Source organism: Hipposideros armiger, unplaced genomic scaffold (genome assembly GCF_001890085.2).
Source record: "Hipposideros armiger isolate ML-2016 unplaced genomic scaffold, ASM189008v1 scaffold_391, whole genome shotgun sequence".
Taxonomy (NCBI): Eukaryota; Metazoa; Chordata; class Mammalia; order Chiroptera; family Hipposideridae; genus Hipposideros; species Hipposideros armiger.
The window spans coordinates 1069461-1091301 of record NW_017731741.1 but is presented as its reverse complement, the minus strand read 5'-3'; the positions used below and the strand labels follow the sequence as shown (position 1 = coordinate 1091301).

Below are 21841 nucleotides of genomic sequence, written 5' to 3'. Positions count from 1 at the left end.
AGAACAAAACGACAGCAACTTGTCTGTTCCCCTTCCCCCAATTCCCCAGCACTGTTCCCATCCCCCCAATTCCCCAATAAAAATCTTTAAAAAAAAAATAAGTGTGCTAAGTGCTTCTCAAATGATCTATGGTCCAGGACCAGTTTTGTTTTTTAAAAATTTTCTATTAAAAAAATGAATTATTAGAAAAATTATGTAAAAAATGACCAACAGAATAGAAATAAAAATTCAATAGACAACATTACTTTGCCTAATTTCTATGAAAGTTTCTAAAGCAGTCTCTTAATATTTTCAACTAATAATGTGTAGTGTGACATTGGCCACAAACCAAACTTTGAGTGGCACTGCTGCAAGTGGTTGTATTGTAGGAGTCACAAATATGCATATACATGATGGGAGAAAAAATAACCTTTTGTAGTATTGTGAAAATTGTGAATTGGAGGCAAGAATGGCTGTTAAGTTTTAAATAAAGTTTTACTGGAATATAGCTATACCTATTCATCTGTGTTTGTCTGCAACAGACGGGTATTTTTGACTGAGACTGTATGATCCACAAAGCCTAAAATATTTACTGTGATGTCCTTTACAGAATAGTTTTCTAACTCTTTAGATTTGGAAATGACAGTTATGAATGATTGCTACTATGCAGTGCTTGTTTCTTTTTTTCCTAACTGTATTATCTTTGTCTTAATGCATTAGATATATTATTGTCTGACTTTTTTCCTCTAGTCACCGATGTACCTCAAATAAATTTGGAGAGAAGTAAAGAAAATGAATGGATCAGTAAAGATCAAATACAGAAGAGGAGAAAAAAGCACAAAGACTATCAACCCAACTATTTCCTGTCCATTCCGATCACCAACAAAGAGGTGCTATTTTTTTAAAAAAAATGTTTTTGCTATGAAACTCTCAATTACATTTAAACTACACTAAATGCTGATAAGCTCATTTGCTCTCAGTTTTGAGAGTCCTTGGTGGCATTTTGGCTAGGCCATGCAGAGAATATTTCTATTTAAATAAGAGAATATATTTTTTAAAATAGTTTTGGAAGATATTATTTAAACAATCATATTTAAAACATAATTGTGCAGGGCCGGCCGAGTGGCTCAGTTGGTTAAGAGCTCGCTCAAGAGTTTGAGCTCTGAGCAACAGTGGTTCAATTCTCAACCCAAGCTGAGCAGCTGCTGAGCTGCCAACAGGTGGCAGGATGGCTCAGCTTAAAAAAATAAATAAAAATTAAAAAAATAAAAATAAATAAATAGGGGGGGGGAAACATAATTGTGCAAAACCCACTTGAAAAAGTATTACTAGATGGTATGCCAAGGTCCCTTGTAAGCATTTTGTTCACCATAACAAAGGAACCTCTCAGAAGCTGAGAGCAGTGACCAGGTAGAAAAAGAGGATTCTGAAGTCTGCTGGGAAAGTCAACAGGGATTTCTTGCTGCATAGTCTTGTTTATGGTACTAATGATTGTAACATAAAAATTACTCATTTAAAAATTAAATATTTTAAAATATGTAATATTAATTAAAATATTTTTAATTAAAATATTTTAATATGGTAATAATGATTGTTACATAAAAATTACTCATTGTTGTATCAACTTAATATTGAATGACAGACTTGGTAGAAATCTATTAAAAATCTGAAAAAATTAATGTGGCAAGAATAATAGGACATTGGATCCTCCAATTAGTTCATACTAAGAAACCCTGGTTCCTTATATTTGGCTTAGAGAGAAAACTACAGTATAATTAAACCTGCTCGGGCAGTGAGGGAGGAATTGAATGCCTCAGCAAAGAACACCTCTCTCAGAAGACTGCTGTCACACCTTGGCCCAATTTAAGAGCCAGATCGGAATTGCTGTTTGATTGTAGGCTATAATATAATCTCTTTTACCAGGCACATTTTCAAGTTGCTTCTCCCCTTAAAGAAAATGTGTCTAGGGAATGCTAATGAATTTTTAAAAATCAAACCAAACAAAGTTAAAGTCAAAAGAAATAAATATCAAGAGAAAAAAATCTTTGGGGGCATTCTAGGGAATATCTAACCTGTGCGATATAGTTTAGCTGGGGAGAGTAGAAACATAAAAAGAAATTGTATTACCTAGCACAATCTAGTACAAGATTTTAGAATTTGATGCAGTCAAGAATCATATTTTGATTTTGCTAGTACATACTGGTAGGTTAACTGTAAAATAGACCTTAAAAGTGTTTAGTTGATACAAACTTTAATGTAACCAACAATGATGTATTAAAATATTTGTGAGTTATTTGGAAAGGTTTTCTTTGAAATATAGGATCAGGTGTATATACAGGAATTAGAAGAGAGCAGGAAGTCAGAGCTGCTTAATAGAGCAGACAGAAGCCAGGGCCTGAAGAAACTGAATGTGAAATGGGACAAATGACTTCCCCAAGGACATGTGATTTCTGACTGTAAGAGACCCCAGGTCCCTTATTTGGATTTGTTGCTTAGAGGTTGTTCCTGTAGTGGAACAATCTATTAGTTCAGTAGTTTAGTATACACTCCTCCCCAAGGACATGTGATTTCTGATCATAAGAGATTCCAGGTTCCTTATTTTGAGTTGTTGCTTAGAGATTGTTCCACTACAGTCTATCAGTATAGAAGCTTGGTATATACTCCTAAGAGTTGCTTTAACTAGGCCCTTCGTTTTGTCTTCTCCCTTCATACTTCAGTTCTTGGCTCTCATGTTCACCTGCCCCAGCCCTCCTCGCCTTGTTCTGGCTTCTCACCTCCTCTTTCAGGGAAGATTGGTGGGGTGATGTGGTGGGGCAGGGCAGGTGGGGAAGGGAACTGAGAGGAAAGAGGGGAGAGAAAATTCTGTTCTTCCACCACTTAGTTCAGGATTTGGGCCACAAAGGTGAGAGTAGGGAGGGGATGAGAGAGAATCTTGTACAAGTCTTTGATTTTCACCCTGTAAACTGGTGTAACCTTTGTCTCTGCGTCTCAACTTCTTGGTTGTATAGAAAGTGGGAAGTATAGGCTTTAGAGTTCGATGAATCAGCTGGGTCACAAACTCCTCTGTGGCTATAGATGAGGTTACCTAATTTCTGCAGTTTCAGTTTCTTCAGGGTGTAAAATGGAGGTGATAATGATCATTTTCTAAACCCAAATTTGGACACGTCACCTCCCTGCTTATATGTCTCAGTATTTTCCCATTGACATTAGAATAAAGACAACATCTTTGCCATATTCTATAAAGTTCTACGTGGTCTGGCCTTCTCCATTTCAGCCCTAGTTTCTTCTGCTTGAGCCCATCGGCCTTCCTTGAACTTGCCAGGTTCCCTCTGCCCTTGGAAAGCCTTCACTTCTCTGGCTGGGAGTTTTCTTTCTTCTCCTCTTGGTTTTGTTAATACCCAAAACTCAGCTCAAGCCTCTCCGCTGTAACCACCCTGACTAGGTCAGCCTCCCTTCCCTATCCGCCTACCCCCCCCTCAAAAAAAACCCCAAACTTTTATAGCTTTCTTTTTGTCATTTGTCATCCTTTCAATTTAACACTTGCTAGTGTTGCTCACAGTTTTTCAGTTCATTCCCAGTACCTAGAACCATGCTTAGCCAAGAGTAGATACACAAATACTGTCATTTCAGGGGCAAAGATGTGTTTCTGGCATACTAAGTTATGAACCATTTATAAATAATAAATACAATGTTACAAATGCTGGTCTCATAATATAGGTTCAACAGCAGTTGTTTATCTTGCAGGAGGTAGGGTGACTTGTACTGGAGGGGAAATAGATTTCAAAAGCAAATAACGTTTCCCTCTCAAGAGACTTCATTTGTAGGTGACAGAAAACTACACACAAATATAAGAAAGAGAGGTAGGAATGGGACATTAGGAGATGCATTTTATAACTTTTGTATGAGCCCCTTTTTGTTTGTTTGTTTTCAAGTATCTAATGTTAATTTCCTTTTTAAGCTACTTATGAGCTCTTGTGAGAAGGCCTGGGAAAGCAGCAGCATTTATAATGTTGTTTCAATGGGAGACTCTCCAAGTTTCAATTAAGTGACCTGCACACAAGCTTTTGGAAGCTAGCACATCGACAATGAGTTGTTCTACTTTTGGCCTCTACTTGTTGGCATCAAGTTTTAAAGAAAAAAGTATGCAGACTTACATGGATCTTTGATTTTTAAACATGTTTTTAGAGTTTTGAGTTCTCTATTAATGGAAGATTGTGGTTTCATATTTAAAAAAATAGAATTGGAGAATAAATTAGAATGGCTACATAAAAATATCCTAATTGCGAGTATATGAAAGTATGTGTTTTTCCATTACTTGCAGTTATACATTAGTTAAAAAGTAAAAATAGACAAGAAAAAAATTAATGGAGTTATAAAAAAAACCTTAAATGTTTCCGAACTGGCTAGAGTTTACATGCTCTCTCGTGAGAAATAATAATATAAGGCAAATCAACATTGAAAAAATGTAAGGGAACAGTCAGGAGCTGATTGAAATTAGAAGCGTATTAATTTTTTTGTAAACTTTTTTTTATACTACTGGAAAAAGATGATTTTCTTTAGGGGGTTTAAAAGGCGATTGTGACATTTAATTCTGTATTTCATCATTTTGTAATGTAAAAAATTGCTGGTTTTAGGAAAATATGAAAGTAGATTTGTGCATTTGAAAGCATTTGATATCATCACATATGTTAAGCACTTGGTAGATAAAGAAAATTCTCCTATTTGAGGATACTTTTTTACTTTTACTCTAGTTATTACTATTGGGTTGTCGGAAAAGTCATGAGGTATTTTTTTTTTATGTTTTTCATTGCAAAAATGCGTCATGACTTTTCCAACAACCCAATATATATCATCAAATTTTCAAGTTCTTTTTATGGTCGTAGACAAGCAAGAAAAATAAGAGTATTCAGCTTTGAAGGAAACTGGGTAGCAAATTATAAAAAGATGAGGTCAAAGACGTTTTTCTGCTGTGTACTATGATGTAACACGCATACACGCCGTCATGCAACCAGCTTTCAGACATTTTCTTTGAACTCATATATGCTTTGAGTCAACTAGAAAGCTTAAAAAATAGAAAAATAAATTTTCTCACTGAATTATTTTTAGGCATGTGGTATATGGCTTAGTGGTGAGGTTTAGCAGATGGGAGTCTGATTTATTCTCTGAACACAAAGAAATTACTCAATGAATGAAATATTTAAGAATTTAATAAAGCTTTTATTTTTAAAAGTTTCTTTCATTGTCATAATTAATTATGATTGTGTAGTATTAGATTTTTTAAAATGTGCATTATGTAATACTGCCAATGACTGAGGATTATGGTGAAAGATAGCTTTAATGGAGTCATAGAGTTTTAAACAGTACCTATAAAAATTCATTTCCTTTGGCCTTTAGTGGCTTTAGTACTTTTTTCAATGGCCATACAGAGAAGACTCTGAAGTATATTTCTTTTTATCTTTTAAGAATGTAATAAAGAATCAAAAGCATTTAAAAATCTTAAGTTGATATCAAGGAATATATAAATTTATCTGGTACATCAAAGTATAATTAGAAATACATTACTTGATTAGATTAACTTTAGGATTTTCATAGGTTTGAGGTTAATCCTGCATTGTAAGTACTGTGTGATTTCAGAGAAATAGTCTTCAAAGTGTTTTACAGTTACTAATTAGCAACTTTACAAGCTACTAGATAATTCCAATATATGAATGATCTAAAACTGTTTTACGTTTAGGACATTGCACAAAAATGCTGAATATCCAAATGAATGGCATTTCTGGAGCATTGTCTTGAATTTATATATAATTAGTATTTGAACTTAGAATGAAAACTAAACTTTTATGAAAAATCAAGTAGCAAACATATAGTTGTGACAGCCAAAATGTGGCAGGTATTGACAAATGTACCCTGGGAGGCAACATTGCCCTGGGTAGAGAACCGCTGATATTAATAAAATTGACAATGTTACCTACCTTATATTAGGCAAATGGTATAGAGGTCACAAAATAGTTTGCCTGCTATATAGCTCGTCTACTGTGATCGTCAACACAACTCTGTAAGATTGGCAATGCCCATTTTATTATTCCTATTTTACAACTGTAGAAACCAAGACTCAGTGAGACTAGATAATCACACCTTGGGTTAAAATCCAGGATTTCTGAGGCAGGCCCAGCACCCTTAATTTGTACCACTCTGTATTATGTAATAAAGTTCTCATCCTAAGCCACTTTTTCATCATCCATTAAATCAGAATTATCATTTGTACCAGCTAAGATTTGAAGATGTAATTATACTGTTTTGAGGTGTCACATGTTTGAACACCTATTTCCTGACACTGGGCTATGCCCTTCCATGTGAACCTCGACCCTCTAGAGCTGCTTTGTTATTAGTCCCCAAATCCAATATCAGCACTTCATGGCACCAGGGAAAAACTCTAAAAATTGAAATTTAAAATCATTGCAGAGTAATACAGACTTATACACTAAAGGGTTTTTTGAGAGTGGCAGTGTGTCCCGTTACAGAGTATCCAGTAAGAGTTCCTAAAAATCCCCTATAAATGTCTTTTTTCCCCTCAGTGTTTCATTTCTTTAGTCCATACCCACATCTCCGTCCCTCTCCTGTTTCCTCTTGAAAACAAAATTCTTTTAACTCTTACTCCATTGCTCCTTAGCTGCGTCTCCTCCTCCTCACCCCTCCTGGGCTTTCTCGCTAGGCCCCTCCATCATCTTTTCTCATGCATTGCAATTGAGCCTTTTCTCAAGTTCCTTTGCTGTTTTGGGTACATGATCTTGAAGGAATTGTTTTAGTTGTCTGGGTTTCAACTTATTTTAATAGAGATAATGCAACTATTTACCTCATAGGATTGTAGAAAGGCTTCAGGGAACTAATAATGTATGTAAAATGCTTACTGTAGTGCTTAGAACCTAGTTGCACACAACAAAGGTTAGTTACTGCTGTTGTTGTTTAAATATTATTTTTATTAGTACTCGGCACTGTGGTGAGGTGGCAGGGTAGAAGAAATAGATATTGCCCTTGAGACATTTACAATTTAGTTTTATCTCTGTAGAGGAGGGAACTGACTGTAAGATCTTTGTGTACTATCATGTTACAAGCTTTTTCTTTATCAGGCTGTCAATGTTCTTTCCTTGAGTGTCATAGAAGTGACATCTTGCTTAGGGAAATATTATGTTAGGTGTTATTATGTAAATTACTACCAGGAAAACGCAGGTTGTTTCCTGTGTTACTCTCTTCCAGACTGCAAGGAATAGCGAAATGCCGAGGTTATTTTGGGTGATGGGGATTGATTGTAAAGTTACATGAGAAATCAGATCCCAGGACAGCATCTCATGATTTGCCCATCACATTCCTCAGACAAAAGGAATGTTGTTCAAGATAAAGCAGCCATTCTAGTATCAGAACAGTCTGCTGTGCTCCTGATTCCGTTTTTTTTTTTTCTTATCTCTGCCTTCTTTTTGGACTCTGCTTCTATTGCCCGCCCAGGTCTCTCTTTCCTTTTCTCTCTAATTCTGCTGCTTCAGGGCTTCTGTGTTCTTTTCTTTGGGTATTGCTCAGTTTCCTGTTTCCTATTCGAACTATTTTCCATTCAACTAGAATTGGATCTAACTGGAAATGGAGGCGGGAAGAGGTATCATTGCTCTCCTTGTTTCAGAAGAGGTAGTGAGCGGGGAAGGCTGATGAGGGACCAAGGGTTTCACCTGGATGGAGGCTGTAACCGGTTTTCTAACATACACATTGGGACTTCTTCACAACTCTCTCTCCATGGTTATGCCCCTCCTCACATGACTGGGACAATGACAGTAGTCATTCCTGTTGAAATTATTGCTGTCCTAAGACATCTTCAAGGCCATGAACGATAGCTTCTCAGACACATTCACTAGGAGACAAGTAAATATTTCCAACAGATACGGACTGTTGCCTGCTGGTTTGACCTTTCTGTGGCAAGAATAAAAGTGCTTTTTAGGAAAGATCATATTTATGGTAAGTTATACTGTATATTCAAGGACAAGTTCCTGAAAAGATGCATGGCCATTGAAAGTTTTTGTGCGCAACTAGTGACCCAGGCTGTAAAATAAGGTTGTTAGAGTCAGTGCTCTTAAGATAGCTCAGCATTGCATGACTTTCAAAACTTATACACCCTCTTAAGCTTTCCAAGTCATCAGGATGTTTGAGAACAAGTAGACAATTAGGTAGTGTTTGGCTGAAGAACCTTGACATTTCTAATTTTGATTGTTGCTTATTTTTCTTCTCAATTTACATTTAGCCATAAGGAAATTTTGCTTACCTAATCTCTATTTTGTGTGCATGTATGTGTGTGTGTGATTAGATTACAAGAGGAGTTAAGATCCTGCAAGATGCAATAATACAACAAGATAAGCGACTGTCCAAAGCCATGACCGGTGATGGTTCCTTTCATGTTACCCTGCTAGTGATGCAGTTGTTAAACGATGATGAAATAAACATGTGAGTAATGTGTCTTTCTTGAATATTGTTTTTCAAATTATAACTTTAATATGAGTAAACGAGAACCCAAGAAGGCATTCAGTTTTTAAAGAAGTAGTCTTTATTATAATTTATTCCAGTGGTCAATGTACAGAATTAGCTGTGTAAACATTCTTGCTAATCGAGATTTTTAAGATATGTTTTTGTTATCAAATGGGGGCCCTTGATTATGCAGTTGTTTTGCCCATGTTGATTATGTAAGCACTTTGGAGTCTGATCATTTAGGTTAGGGTTCTAGGTAAAGACTCTGAAACCATGGTACAGCCACCGCTTAGTAGCTGCTGGACAGTAATCAAATTATTTTGTAAGTAAATGGAGAAAAAAATAGTACTAGTTCATGTAAGAGTTCTTAGTATGTGCCTGACACATAGTAGGCACTCGGTATTATTAGTGATTAGAGCTACCATTCCACTAGGTCAGTGTACCATTTGGTTTTACCTCACTCATTCTTGGAGTACCTGCACACCCCTCACGCCCAATGCCACATTTGTGCCATAAAGTCTGAGTATAAGTCGTTGACTGTTGCTTTCCGACCTGAAGTGGAGAAGCCTTGCTCTGCCCCCAGTTCTCTGGGATACTCTGTACGTGTCATCGCTCCTTTCCTGTACCTCCTGCGTAGCTCTCTGGATTAAGCTCAAGCTTACGCTTTCCGGAAAACCAAAGCCAGAATGGATTGAAGTTTACTTCTGTTTTCTACCCTGAAATACAGTCTCCTGAGGGAATAAAGAACAAGGCTTGAATTAGGAAGTGGATGAAGAAAAGGGAAAGTAAAAGGGAGAAAATAAATTAGTAGCTCAAGATGTATTGTACATTCTGATTCTTGTAGTCATGTCTTTTAAATAGTAGACCCTCATGTTTTTAGAGATCAGTCTTCTGATCTACCCCAACTGGATCAATCCTAGAGCAGGTTTTGAGCACCCTGCAATGGCAGAGGTTTCACTCACTGTAGCTGTTCACTTTGCCAGTCAGAAGAAAAAAATAAATACAGAGGGTGCCAAAAAAATGTATATACCCCCAGTATTCTGATGCTCTTAAAAGAAAAGAAGCCAAAGCAGATGTGACACATGAAAGCTTGAGAGGAGTAGTGCCCTGTGTGTGTTAGAATGGTACATTAGGGTTCTCCAGAGAAAGAGAGCCAATAGGATTGTATATCTATATGGATATTTAGATATATTGATATCTTTATATCTCTGTATCTATATATCTATATCTATCTATATCTGTCTATATGACAGACTTATTTTAAGGAATTACCTCAGGTAATTGTGGGGACCGGCAAGTCAGAAATCTATAAGGCAATCTAATGTGGCAGGCTGGAGACCCAAGGAAGAGTTGATGTTGCAGTCTCAAGTTCAAAGGCAATCTAGATGCAGAATTCCTTCTTGCTTGGTGGATGGCTGTCCTGCCTTAATTTCAAATACAGTCTTTGGGTCTGAACTGCAGTTTCAGAATTCTGTTTTCTACATGTGCATACTTTTTACTCATTTTACCTTAAGGAAGTATTTTTTTTCATTTGGTGTGACGATTTTATTTAGTTAGGTACTTTTTTTTTTTTTTGCCAGTTATCCAGTGAATTCCTCAATTACTGACTTCATGTTATGCTTTTAATTTGGTGGTAGAAACATGATGCCTCTATCAAATATTTGCAAAACTTCATAAAATGTGATACATGCACTTTAATGCAAATAAAAAAACATAATGGTTTTATTTGAATTCACTTACATTGCTTCATAAATGGAATTGCCTCTATGTTCAGATGTGCGTTGTAGGTTTATTTCCTTTTGGAATTAAATCCAATAATAAAAAATCCACATTAAAAATTAACTCCTACATTTGTAGCTATTTGATTTCTGTGTTTGTAGATTAAGACAAATGTGGGGCTCTGGTATTAGAATACTTGGGTCCAAATTTCAGACCTGCCACTTGCTATTTATTTATTAATGTAAAATTTTATTACATTTATTGAGGTGACATTGGTTAATAATAATATATAGGTTTCAAGTGTACAGTTTTGTAATACATCATCTATATATTGCACTGTGTGTTCACCACCCAAAGTCAAATATCCTTCTATCACTATATATTTGACCCCTTTATCCTTTTCCATCTCCCCCACCCTTTTCTCCCTCTGGTCACCATCATACTGTTGTCTGTGTCTGTGAGTTTTTGTTTGTGTATTTGTCTTGTTGGTTTGTTGCTTTCAGTTTTATATCCCAAATATGAGTGAAATCATATGTTCTTGACTTTTTCCATCTGTCTTATTTCGTTTAGCATGATATTCTCAGGATCCATCCTGTGTTGTAGTAAATGGCAGTATTTTATCTTATGGCTGAGTAATATTCCATTCTATTTATGTACAATATGTTCTTCATTCAATCAACTATCAAAGGATACTTCAGTTATTTCCATGTCTTGGCCACCATGAATAATGCTAAAGGATAACTTTGCTCTATGCATTACTCATGGCTAGTAATTTCTCTCTTTCAATAGTTTGAATATTTGATTCCACTCACTCCTAGTTTGTAGGGTTTCTGCTTATAGTCTGATGATAGTCTAATGGGATTTCCTTTATAGGTTTTTCTTTTCTCTGGCTGCCTTGAGAATTCTTTTTCGTTGATTTTTGACAGTTTTAATGTAATATGCCTTGAGGAAGGCCTTTTTGGATTGAGAGGTGTTCTGCTTGCTCCTTGGTTTTGAGGATTCAACTCTTTGCATAGTTTTGGGAAGTTCTTGTCGACTATCTGTTTGAATAGTCTGTTCCACTTTTCCTCTTTTCTACTTCTGGTTATACGCATTATTCTTATATGTTCCTTCTGATGGAGTCAGACAGTTCTTGTAGAATTCTTTCAATTTTTTTTTTTTAAAGATTTTTATTGGGGAATTGGAGGATGGGGACAGTGCTGGGGAATTGGGGGAAGGGGAACAGACAAGTTGCTGTCCTTTTGTTCTTCAGTCTAGTTGTGGAGGACGTTGCTTCACTGGCCCAAGTTGGCACCATCATTGCGCTCTTCCCGGGCGAGGCAGATCAGTCGCCGGCCTCTGGATGGCCGCTTACAGCGGCTGCTGGCCGCTCACGCTGGCTGCTGGCTACACACGGTAGCCCATGGCAACCCACTGCAGCAGGGGCTGCAGCCTACGCCGTCGCCGGCGACTCACGGCAGCCCAGCTCCAGGTTGAGCTGTTGTTCAGGATCTTAGCTGTAGAGGGCAGTGTCACTGGCCCTCATATGTGGGATCTGAACCGGGGCCCTCTGGCTTCCCAAGCCAGCTCTTAACCACTGCGCCACTTGGCCAGCCCAGAGCTTGCACTCTTAAGCCAATTTTTTAACCAACTGAGCCACTTGGCCAGCCCATCACTTTTCTTTTTTTACTTTCAAGTCTCTCTCTTCTTCCATCTGTATCATTTCTAGATTTCTGTCTTTGATATCACTAATTCTTTGTTCCATCTGGTGAGTCCTATTTTCTAAGTTCTAGTTCATTTTCCATCGCTTTTCTTGAGTTCTTAAGCTCTAGAATTTCTATTTGGTTCTTTTTTTTTTAAGTTTTAATCTTTGGCAAAGTACATCTTTTGTTTATTGATTTTATTTCTGAGTTCATTAAAGTGCACATCTGAGTTTTCTTGTATCTTGTTGAGTTTTTTTCAGACCTGCAATCTTGAATCCTCTGTCATTTAAATCACATATTTTCATATTTTTAAATTTATTTTATGGAGATTTTTCAATTTCTTTCTGAGCTGCCTTGTACCTTGGTTATTCATGGTAGTTGATGGATTATTTCTCTGCCTAGGCATTTATGGGAATGAAATCTGCATTTTCTTTCTTTTTTTTAAGAATGTCACTTCTCTATTTAGTAAGTTAATAAAAAGAGGACTTTCTCTTCTTTTCCAGTAGGTGGTGCTGCAGCACAAGTTTTATATTTTCTCTTGCACTGTTCCAAGCTTCTCAGTCAAGAAGTCCTTTCATAAACTGCTCTTGAAAAGATATTCTATTTAAAATAATGGGGAAGTTAGTGATACTTACCATAGACACTATGACCTCTTCTCACACTGTGATTGATGACATCGCATTAGGACAAATTTATTGATTTATGCTACCAGAAAATTGAAAAACTGCAGTGAGTTAAGGTCATCTGTATTTCTTTTAAGAAAAGTGGGATATAGAATTCACTGTCTCTGAAAAGCCCTAACCTTTAGCATGGCTTACTTTAGTATATAGTTACTTTTAAAATCAGTGTCTTGAATTCCCCCAGTTTATGATAGGTGAGCCAGAAATGGCTGTTGCATTTTTACATGCTTTAACTCATAGCACAGAGTAAAGGACAGTATTGCAGTAGAAATGTGTACACTGTATTTTTTTTGTTGTTGTTGTTTTAAAGAATTTTATTGGGAAACAGTGTGTTTTTCCAGGACCCCTCAGCTCCAAGTCAGGTAAGTTGTCTTTAGTCTAGTTGTGGAGGGTGCAGCTCAGTGGCCCATGCGGGGACTGAGCTGGCGACCTTGGTGTTGTTAGCACTGCGCTCTAACCACCTGAGCTAACTGGCCACCCCATGTACACTGTCTTTTTGGATGAACATAAATACAGTTAGGAAAGATTGGAGTTAGGTTTTTGAATTTGAAGGTATAATGAGAATTGACATTTCCAGAGCTATTTTAAGTATTGTACATTATGTTATGACACAGAATTGAGTCTTAGTATAGAAGCTATCTATGACAATCAGTTAAAAACTTTATATGAAAACTAATTTGGAGATATGAAAGATCTAGAAAAATATCTAAATTTCTTTTCACACAATTGACATATAATTACTGGTCAACATCACTGATCAAGATAATTTAAGTTAATGGTGGCTCACCAGAAGGGCGCTTTAAAGCCCTTTCCATAATGTAAAAAAAAAAAAAAAAAAAAGAAGAAAGAAGAATACTTATTTCTTTTTTGAGTAATTGCTGCCCTCTAGTGAGATTTAAATTTTTTTCTCATAATAAAGTACCTATACCAAAATCCTCTTCAAGATGGAAATAATAGATTCTAATTTATAAAATATTCAAAATCTAGTAATGTCTAATTCAATAATAGAATATTTATTTTTATAAAGAAAAATGAAGGACTTGAAACATAACAGCCCTATAAGGACATAGGCTAAACAGATATCACAAACTTATGTAGTTGCGGTTGGCAAATATAAACTTGTATTTTTATCAATCCAAGTATAGTAATTTATCTTATTACAGAGACTTATATTTTAACAGGTAATATATATTAAGTTTTAGTAGAGTGCCTCACAAATAGTAACTACTGTATAAGTATTAGTACTTTTAACAAGAATCTAGAACTTTCCACATAATCTAATGTAAGCTCTTGCAGGTATCAGGTTTTTTTGGACTATATTATCAGTAATTTTTTTTTAAATGTCCTTGTAGTTTTTCCTTGGTTAAAAACTTGGTGAAGTAGGAAATTTTCTTTCATGTCTTTAATACAATATCAATTATAATTAGGTAAAGATTTAATTCAGTTCTTCCATAGTTTTTGTTTAAAAATTAATATTAGTTTTATTTTACTCATAGAGATTAGATTTTGAAAGTATTTTGTGATTTAAAATAATTAATACAAATATCAAAATTTTATGTTTTTAAAGCTGATTACTTTATTTCTTGTTTGCTTTTTCAATATTTTATTACTTAATGTGTTACTGAAAAATATATTATCTCTTGCCAGTGGTATTGATGCTCTTTTGGAATTAAAACCATTCATAGAAGAAATCCTGCGAGGCAAACATTTGATTTTGCCCTTTCAAGGGGTTGACACTTTTGGAAATCAGGTTGGATTTGTGAAGCTGGCAGAAGGAGATCACATAAACCCACTTTTGGAGATAGCAGGTAAAACAAACAGCAACACACTCATATGAAATCTCGTCTATTGAAGAGCAATTTTCCCCCCCAATTTTTCTAATAGATATTTGACATCTTTTAACTTTGGCAAGCCTGTCAACCTCACTTTATAAGTGAGCTGCTTCAGCATTGGCTTGTGTAGGTAAATAGCTAAATAAAAGGCCTGAAAAGTTATCTTGATTCTTCTGAGGAATATGTTGATTCTGGGACTGTCTGGGAGGTGATGGGCTTGCCTTACGTATTTGTTAGGACTCTCCTAATTGTAAGTCTGAAGGATATCAGTGTTGACATGACATTTGACTTGTAGTTGGCACTTAATAAATATTTGGTTAATGAATAAGAATCACCAGTTGCCCATTCAGAGGCTTGTGGGGAATGTCAGCCCTATTCCAGCGTCAGTAGATGTCAGTACAGTCAGTAGCATTTCCCTCTGTGCTACTTTTTTTCCCCTTCTGTGTAGGTACTACTCTCTGAGCAAAAGGTCCATCGATGATGGTACAAGGTCTCACATCCATTGGAGAACACGTAACTTTGGGCAGCACAATTTAAAGTGTTAGGGAAGTAGAAGCAGACAGTTCCACAACCTGGATAAGTGACTTTTGGGTTGACCCAGAGATCATAGGTTGGGTGCTAGTCTACAAACTGTAAGCCATTTTTACTTCCATTTTCTTTCATTATCATGTGAAGTCATTTCATGTCATCTCATTTCAGGTTCAGTAATACTTGGTTCATAACACACTCTAATCATTGGTCCATGCGTGGTCTACTCCTTTCTCTCCCTCCCGCCCTCCCTCCCTTCCTTCCTTCCTTCCTTTTTTCCTTTTTCTTTCTTTCTCTATCTGTCTGTCTATCTATCATCTATCTATCTATCTATCTATCTATCTATCTATCTATCTATCTATCTATCTAAATTAATATCAGAATCACCTGGGAATCCATTACCCAAAATGAAAGCTAGGACCTTGGCAGTAATCTAACCATATTGTCCTTTTCATTCATCTCATCTCTTAGCCTTCATTTAATCTATCATCCTGAAGTCAGTGCTTATTTCCTTGTAGTCTCTCAAAGCAGATGTAAGTTTAGTTGGTATTAACCTTATAAAAAAGGTAGCATGTATGTGATCTTTTGAGACCTACTCTCTTTACTTAATATTATATTGTCTTTATGCAGTTTTATAGTTGCCCATCCAAAAATGCACCTCTTTTTTTGGGGTGAGAGGAGCATGAGGATCAGTTTTCATTTCATTGTTGGTTAAGTTTTTCTTTTGTGGAGCAAATATAGGTATATAAACAAAGAAACATGCAAATAATTAAACAATATTTATGAATCAAGTAGGACTTAAAATCATTAGTCGGCCAAGGAAAAGACAGCACTAACAATTGTGATGGCAATGCATTTGGGCACCATTGGCCCCAGTTAACAAACTCAATTTGTTCTTCCTGACTGCTGGAGAAAATGCTAGATATAGGTCTTTTCTTTGGTAATTTAAATATCTCTGAACTCAAGAAACATTTTTAATTAGTCATTTATTCATTGTTCTTTCAAATAATCAAATGAGTGCTTGCAACTTCAAGAATTCCATCCATTCTAAGCAAATAATCTCACAAAGGCAGTTTTCAATATTGATAAAAGATCTATTGTGTGCTGAGGAATGTGAAATCTCTCCAACTTTAGTATGACCATGAACCCAAGGGTGATGGTTTATCATTTAAAAAGGCCACTGCCCCTGTAATTCTTGTTCTGATGGCAGAGACTGTTGCTTAAAATATATATACTTTTCCAAAAACTTAAACAAAACGGTACCAGAAAAATGGAAAATAGAGGGAGAACAGCACTCTATCCCTCTATAATCATTGTTGGTTATACTTGCTTTTAATCTTTTATGTGTATACCGTACTATTGCTTTTGATTATATTTCTTACGGACTTTTGTAAGAAATTTAAATATTTGAGTATGTATATAGAAAGTTCTCATTGATGTCTAGTTGGAACCTCCCTTTGTATAATGTTAACATAGTAGAATGTTCAATGCACAGAATTTTTGTCAGTATTTTACTTCATTAGATTTATTTTTAAAAGAATGCCTCAGGATTAGTATTGTTTTTGTTTAACAGTATCAGTAAAATAATGTAATATTTGTTTTTGTGTCATCTTTTATAAATTACTTTTTCAAATGATATAGTCCAACTTTTAGCAGAATACATTCCATTGACCAGGGTACAGAGCTTTGTAATAAACGATGTATGTGTATATACCTACACAGGAATATTAAAATCTTATTTATTCAAAATAATGAAGGCAGGGCTAGTTTGACTTAAAGGAAGGCAGGATAATTTTTAAAGAAAATAAATTGGATTATTAAAGTATTGATTAAGAAGTTAAATTTAAGTACATATGATGAAGTAAAACTAACTTGAAAAATAGTTGAAAATTATAATTCATGAATAGTCTGATTTACCTAATTTTCGTAGTTTTAATATTTATAAGTTAAAAGAAACAAAGTCTTAAAATACTACTTAGTTGTTTGGATGAAAGGACTGAATTTTAGACACTAATATTTGGAGTTATTTCTGCAAATTTGCAGGATAATGAGTAATTTAGAATTTTTAATGTGTAAAATTGAAAAAAGTTAATGTGTAAAATTTTGAACTAATAGAGTCTGAATTGAGCTTTTACAACGTCCATGCTTGGAGTGTGCACCCAGAGGTGCTGTTGCTAATTTTGGTAGATGCTGGTGGGAAGAGACCAAGCTCATGTTTCTACACCAGGTACATGCAGGTTTATGGCGGTAGCTACTTGAGGGAGCTGGGACGGTGGGTGACTTCAGAGGTCCTGTGTCTCAGCTTTCTATTTTGACCTTGAGTGATCCTCTTTTTGCAGAATAAAACAGCACCTTCTCCTTTCCTAGCATTACCCAGGAGCTCACAGAACTAAGAAGATATTGAAAATTATGCATTTACATGGCATTTCTCCACATTTTACAATGATGAAATTGCATTGAAAAGCTTTTGCATAGAATTGCAGATGTGATTTCATTCTTTTTTTTTTTTTTTTGCAAAGCATAGTTAAGTATATTAGATTTAGAGATTGCTAAAAATTTGGGCTACTGGAATGATAATAGTCCTTGCACATTTTTTTTTTAAATGAGAAAACTGTGCTTGGTTAGATGATAGAAGATTCCGAGTTCATTTATCTCATACAAGGAAAAATAAAAGTTTTAGGATATTCATTTGAACAGTACACTTTCTCTTATTTTGATTGTGATCTCCCCCATAAGATGGAGAGAATATGCCCTGTGTTTTCAGCTCCTTGTGGGGGATCAGTTTGGCTGCTGGTACCTTTGGGCCTTTCTAGGCTGCTCTATTACTACATGAAGCCTTGGACTTCTAACCACCACAGACAGGTGGGCATTCCAGTAGCCTGCTGTCTTCAGGAACATCAGAAAACCTTGGCCACACAGCAGTTAGAAACAAGCAGAGACCAGCTTTTCTCTCCAATCAGGATGTCTGAATCACAGCCCTGCACCATTGAGGACCATCAGAGCCTCGGTTGCATGCCCTGCCAATGGTAGATCATTTCAGTCATTTGCTTTTTTGCCCCAACACCTGGGCAAAATAAGGTCTAGACTCCTTGCTTGCTGCCCATAATATCTTTCATGTTCTGGCTTCTTGCCTGTATCTCCTGTCTTATCATGTTCTCTCTCCTTGCCTACTATGCTCCAGTTACCCCACCTCCTTTCAGGTCCTGGGACTCAACAAATTCTCTCTTGCCATAGAACTTTTGCAAATGCCTGAATAGACCCTCTCTTTGGACCTTTTTATTCTTTACCTCTCAAGTATCACCATATCAGAGAGTCTTTCCCTGTCCTTTGTCCCCTGTAAAGAGAGTATCCGTATCAGTAAGTTCTTTATGATTGCACCCAGTGTGTTTCCTTCATAGTTCTTTTCACAAGTTGTAATTACATAATTGTCTTTGTTTGACTGTCCTTTTTACTAAATTAAGCCCCACGAGGGAAAGGACCATGGCTGTGGTGTTGATTATTGTTTATCTAGTACCTTCTATAACATGTGACACATAAGAAGCATTAATAAGTATTTATGAAATGAATGAGAAAATGAAGAAATCATAGTCACGTAGGTCGGTTCTCCTGCAAGCGCATGTTTCCCAGACTCAGCCACATCGTGTTCAGCCCTGCACCGCTTGTTCTTTCTCTTGTCCCATCACCACTCCAGCCTCCTGTCTGGAGCTTTCTTAACTTCTGCCCCTCCCTCAACAGATACGACTGAGGCTGGGACCTGCTTCATTCAATTCCCTGTACTAAGTGAGCCTGTCTGCTACTGCATTTGGCTTTTAAAATCCCATATAGTTTTAGGGAAAGTGGTGTCTTTTATCTACTTATGACTAATCTCTTCAGCTGGGTTCTTGATCTGAGGATCTTGCTCTATCAGTTACTTCCCCTTCTGTACTTGTCTAGTTTCAACCGTTTCTCTTCTTCAGCTCATTTCCCCCAACTTGGTTAACTGGGTAACACCTTTCCTATCCCCGAACAAATAAACAAGTAACAAAGTAAAAGAGCCCAAGAAATAACAAGGAAAAGCTACATTCTTTCTTGAGCGTGAATCTTCCACTGGTGTCTGCATTGTACCCCTCTCTCCCTTCCTAGCCAAAATCTTTAAAAGAGTAGCTTGTGTCATGTGTCTCCAATTCTTTACCTGTGCTTACCCTCCTTCCTTTAACCTCCTGCAATCGTAGGTTACAGCCTGCTCCATTACCATGTCACATCTCAGGTCGCTGATGGCTTTCTGATTTCTGGATCTAATGGATGCTTTGGATTTATTCACATGGCTGAGCACTCCTTTCTTTTCCTTCTCCTTTGGGCTACTGAGACACCACTTTCTTGGCCCTTTTTTTTTTCCACTTAATGTATCTTCTCATTTTGTTTAATGGCTATCTCTTTATTTCTTAAGTATTTGTATTTTCAGGATTCTGAACCTTACTCTCTATCTACTACATAACCTTGTTTCTGCTTTTGTATTTACTATCCTGATGAACTTCTCCACTATTCTAACAGGAACATGAGCCAGAAATCAGAAATCTAGGCGTCATTAGAGCCCAGCTTCACTCATTTTAGATATTCAGTCATCAAATGCTGTACATTTTCTGCCTTAAATGTCCCTCCCATTCATTTCTTTCTTTCTATCCCTGTTGCTGTGCTTCCGTTCCAGCTCTTTTCATCTCTTATCTCCACTATTGCAGTAGTCTCCTTTCTCCAATCTGTCCCCGTGCTTCCAGAGTATTTTTCTAAAGCAGGATACTAATCATTTTTATGCCCCTGCTTAAAAGGTTTTATTACTCTCTGTTGGAGATAGGATAAAATTTGTTCTTACTGTGGCCTTGAAGATGCTCAGCTCTTTAACTCTTGCCTAGCTACGTAGCCTTATTTCTTGTGTTGCTGGATGCGTGAAATTACTAGAAGGTTCCCTGATGCACTGTGCCAGTTCACAGTCATGCCTTAGGTCACATTATTGCCTCCTCATTGAATACCATTGTGGTCCTCACATGATCAGAGAGCAGTCACTAATCTTTTTTTTTTTAATTAATTTTTAATTGTGTCATAATACATATATCAAAATTTAGCATTGCACTCATTTTTAAGTGTACAGTTCAATAGTGTTGTGTATTCACATTGTTGTATAACTAATCTCCAGAAACTTTTTCCTCTTGCAAAACTGAACCTCTAGTCATTAAACAACAACTCTCCACTCCCTCCTCTGCTGAACCCCTGGCAACCACCATTCTACTTTCTGTCCCTATTAATTTGACTATTATAGATACCTCGTATAAGTGCAATCATACAGTCTTTTTGTGATTGGCTTATTTGACTTAGCATAACTTTCTCAAGGTTCAACCATGTAGCATGTGTCAGTATTTTCTTCCTTTTTAAAAACTGAATATTATTTCATTGTATGTATATACCACACTTTGTTTATTCATTCATCCATTGATGGACACTTATGTTATTTCCACTTTTTGGCTATTGTGAAAACTGCTACTGTGAACATAGGTATACAATATCTCTTCAAGTCCCTACTTTCAAATTTTTGGGGAATATACCCAGAAGTGGAATTGCTGCATCATATGGCAGTTTTATTTTTAATTTTTCGAGGAACTGCCATACTGTTTTCCGTAGTGGCTGTACCATTTACATTCCCACCAACAGTAGAAAAGTGTTCCAATTTCTGTACATCCTGGCCAGCACTGGTGATTTTCTCTTTCTTTTATTTCTTTCTTTTTTTATAGTAGCTATTCTAATGGGTGTGAAGTGATAGCTTATTGTGGTTTTGATTTGGATTTCCTTAATGATTACTGATTTTGAGCATCTTTTCATGTGCTTGCTGGCCATTTTATGTCATCTTTGGAGAAATGCCTGTTTGAGTCCTTCACTCATTTTTTAATCAGGTTTTTTGTTTGTTTGTTTTTGTTTTTTGAGTTGTAGGAGTTTTTTATATATTCTGGATATTAACTTCTTATTATATATATATATATATATATATATATATGCTTTACAAATATTTTCTTCCATTCTGTTGTCTTTTCACTTAATTGCTTATGTCCCTTGATGCACTGTTTTGTTTCTTTTTTAAAGGATTCATGAATTTTGTTTATTTAAAAATATTTGAGTGCAGTTTATTAGTTTAATATTTATGAATCTTGTACTAATCATCAATAATCTTATGGTAAATGGTGCATCTGAAAACATTTAGAACTTATAGTGTCATTTATTTAAATAGAAGGTATTTCTTTTTTTCCTGCTTTAATTTTTAACTTTTTAATTTTTTAAACTTTTTAATTTTTAACTTTTCCAGAAATTTTAAAATTTAGTTCAGTTTATCTATTTTTACTTTTACTGTGCCTTTGGTGTCATATCCAAGAAATCATTGTCAAATCTGATGTCACGAAGTTATGTTTTCTTCTATGAGTTTTATAGTTTTAACGCTTATATATAGTTTAGTCTTTGATCCATTTTGAGCTAAGTTTGTATATGGCATAAAGTAAGGGTCTAACTTCATGTCTTTTGTCTGTGGCTATCTAGTTTTATCAACATTATTTGTTGAAAATATTGCACTTTCCCCATGGAATGGTCTTGGCACCCTTGTCAAAAACCATTTGACCATATACATGAGAGTTTATTTCTGGGTTCTGTATTCTGTTTCATCAGTCTATATGTTTGTCTTTATGCCAGTACCACACTGTTATGATTACTGTAGCTTTGTAGTTAATTTTTAAACCAGAAAATGTGAGACCTCCAACTGTGTTCTTTTTATCAAGAGTTTTTGGCTATTTGGTGTTCTTTGATATTCCAAATGAATTTTAGGATGATTTTTCTTTATCTGCCAAAAACACCGTTGGAATTTTGATAGGGATTGTATTAAATCCGTACATCATTTTGGGTAGTATTG

At 35.8% G+C, this 21841-nt stretch overlaps 1 protein-coding gene across 12 annotated transcripts in view; it reads left to right on the top strand.

Moving 5' to 3' along the window:
• AKAP7 (A-kinase anchoring protein 7) overlaps positions 1 to 21841 on the top strand; it is a 122081-nt gene that overhangs the window by 18801 nt on the left and 81439 nt on the right. For all 12 annotated transcript variants that reach the window (XM_019663508.1, XM_019663512.1, XM_019663506.1 and 9 more), the window contains 3 exons: positions 730 to 869; positions 8324 to 8460; positions 14210 to 14370. In XM_019663508.1, the coding sequence (XP_019519053.1) occupies positions 730 to 869; positions 8324 to 8460; positions 14210 to 14370 (438 nt within the window). The remainder of the gene's footprint in view (positions 1 to 729; positions 870 to 8323; positions 8461 to 14209; positions 14371 to 21841) is intronic.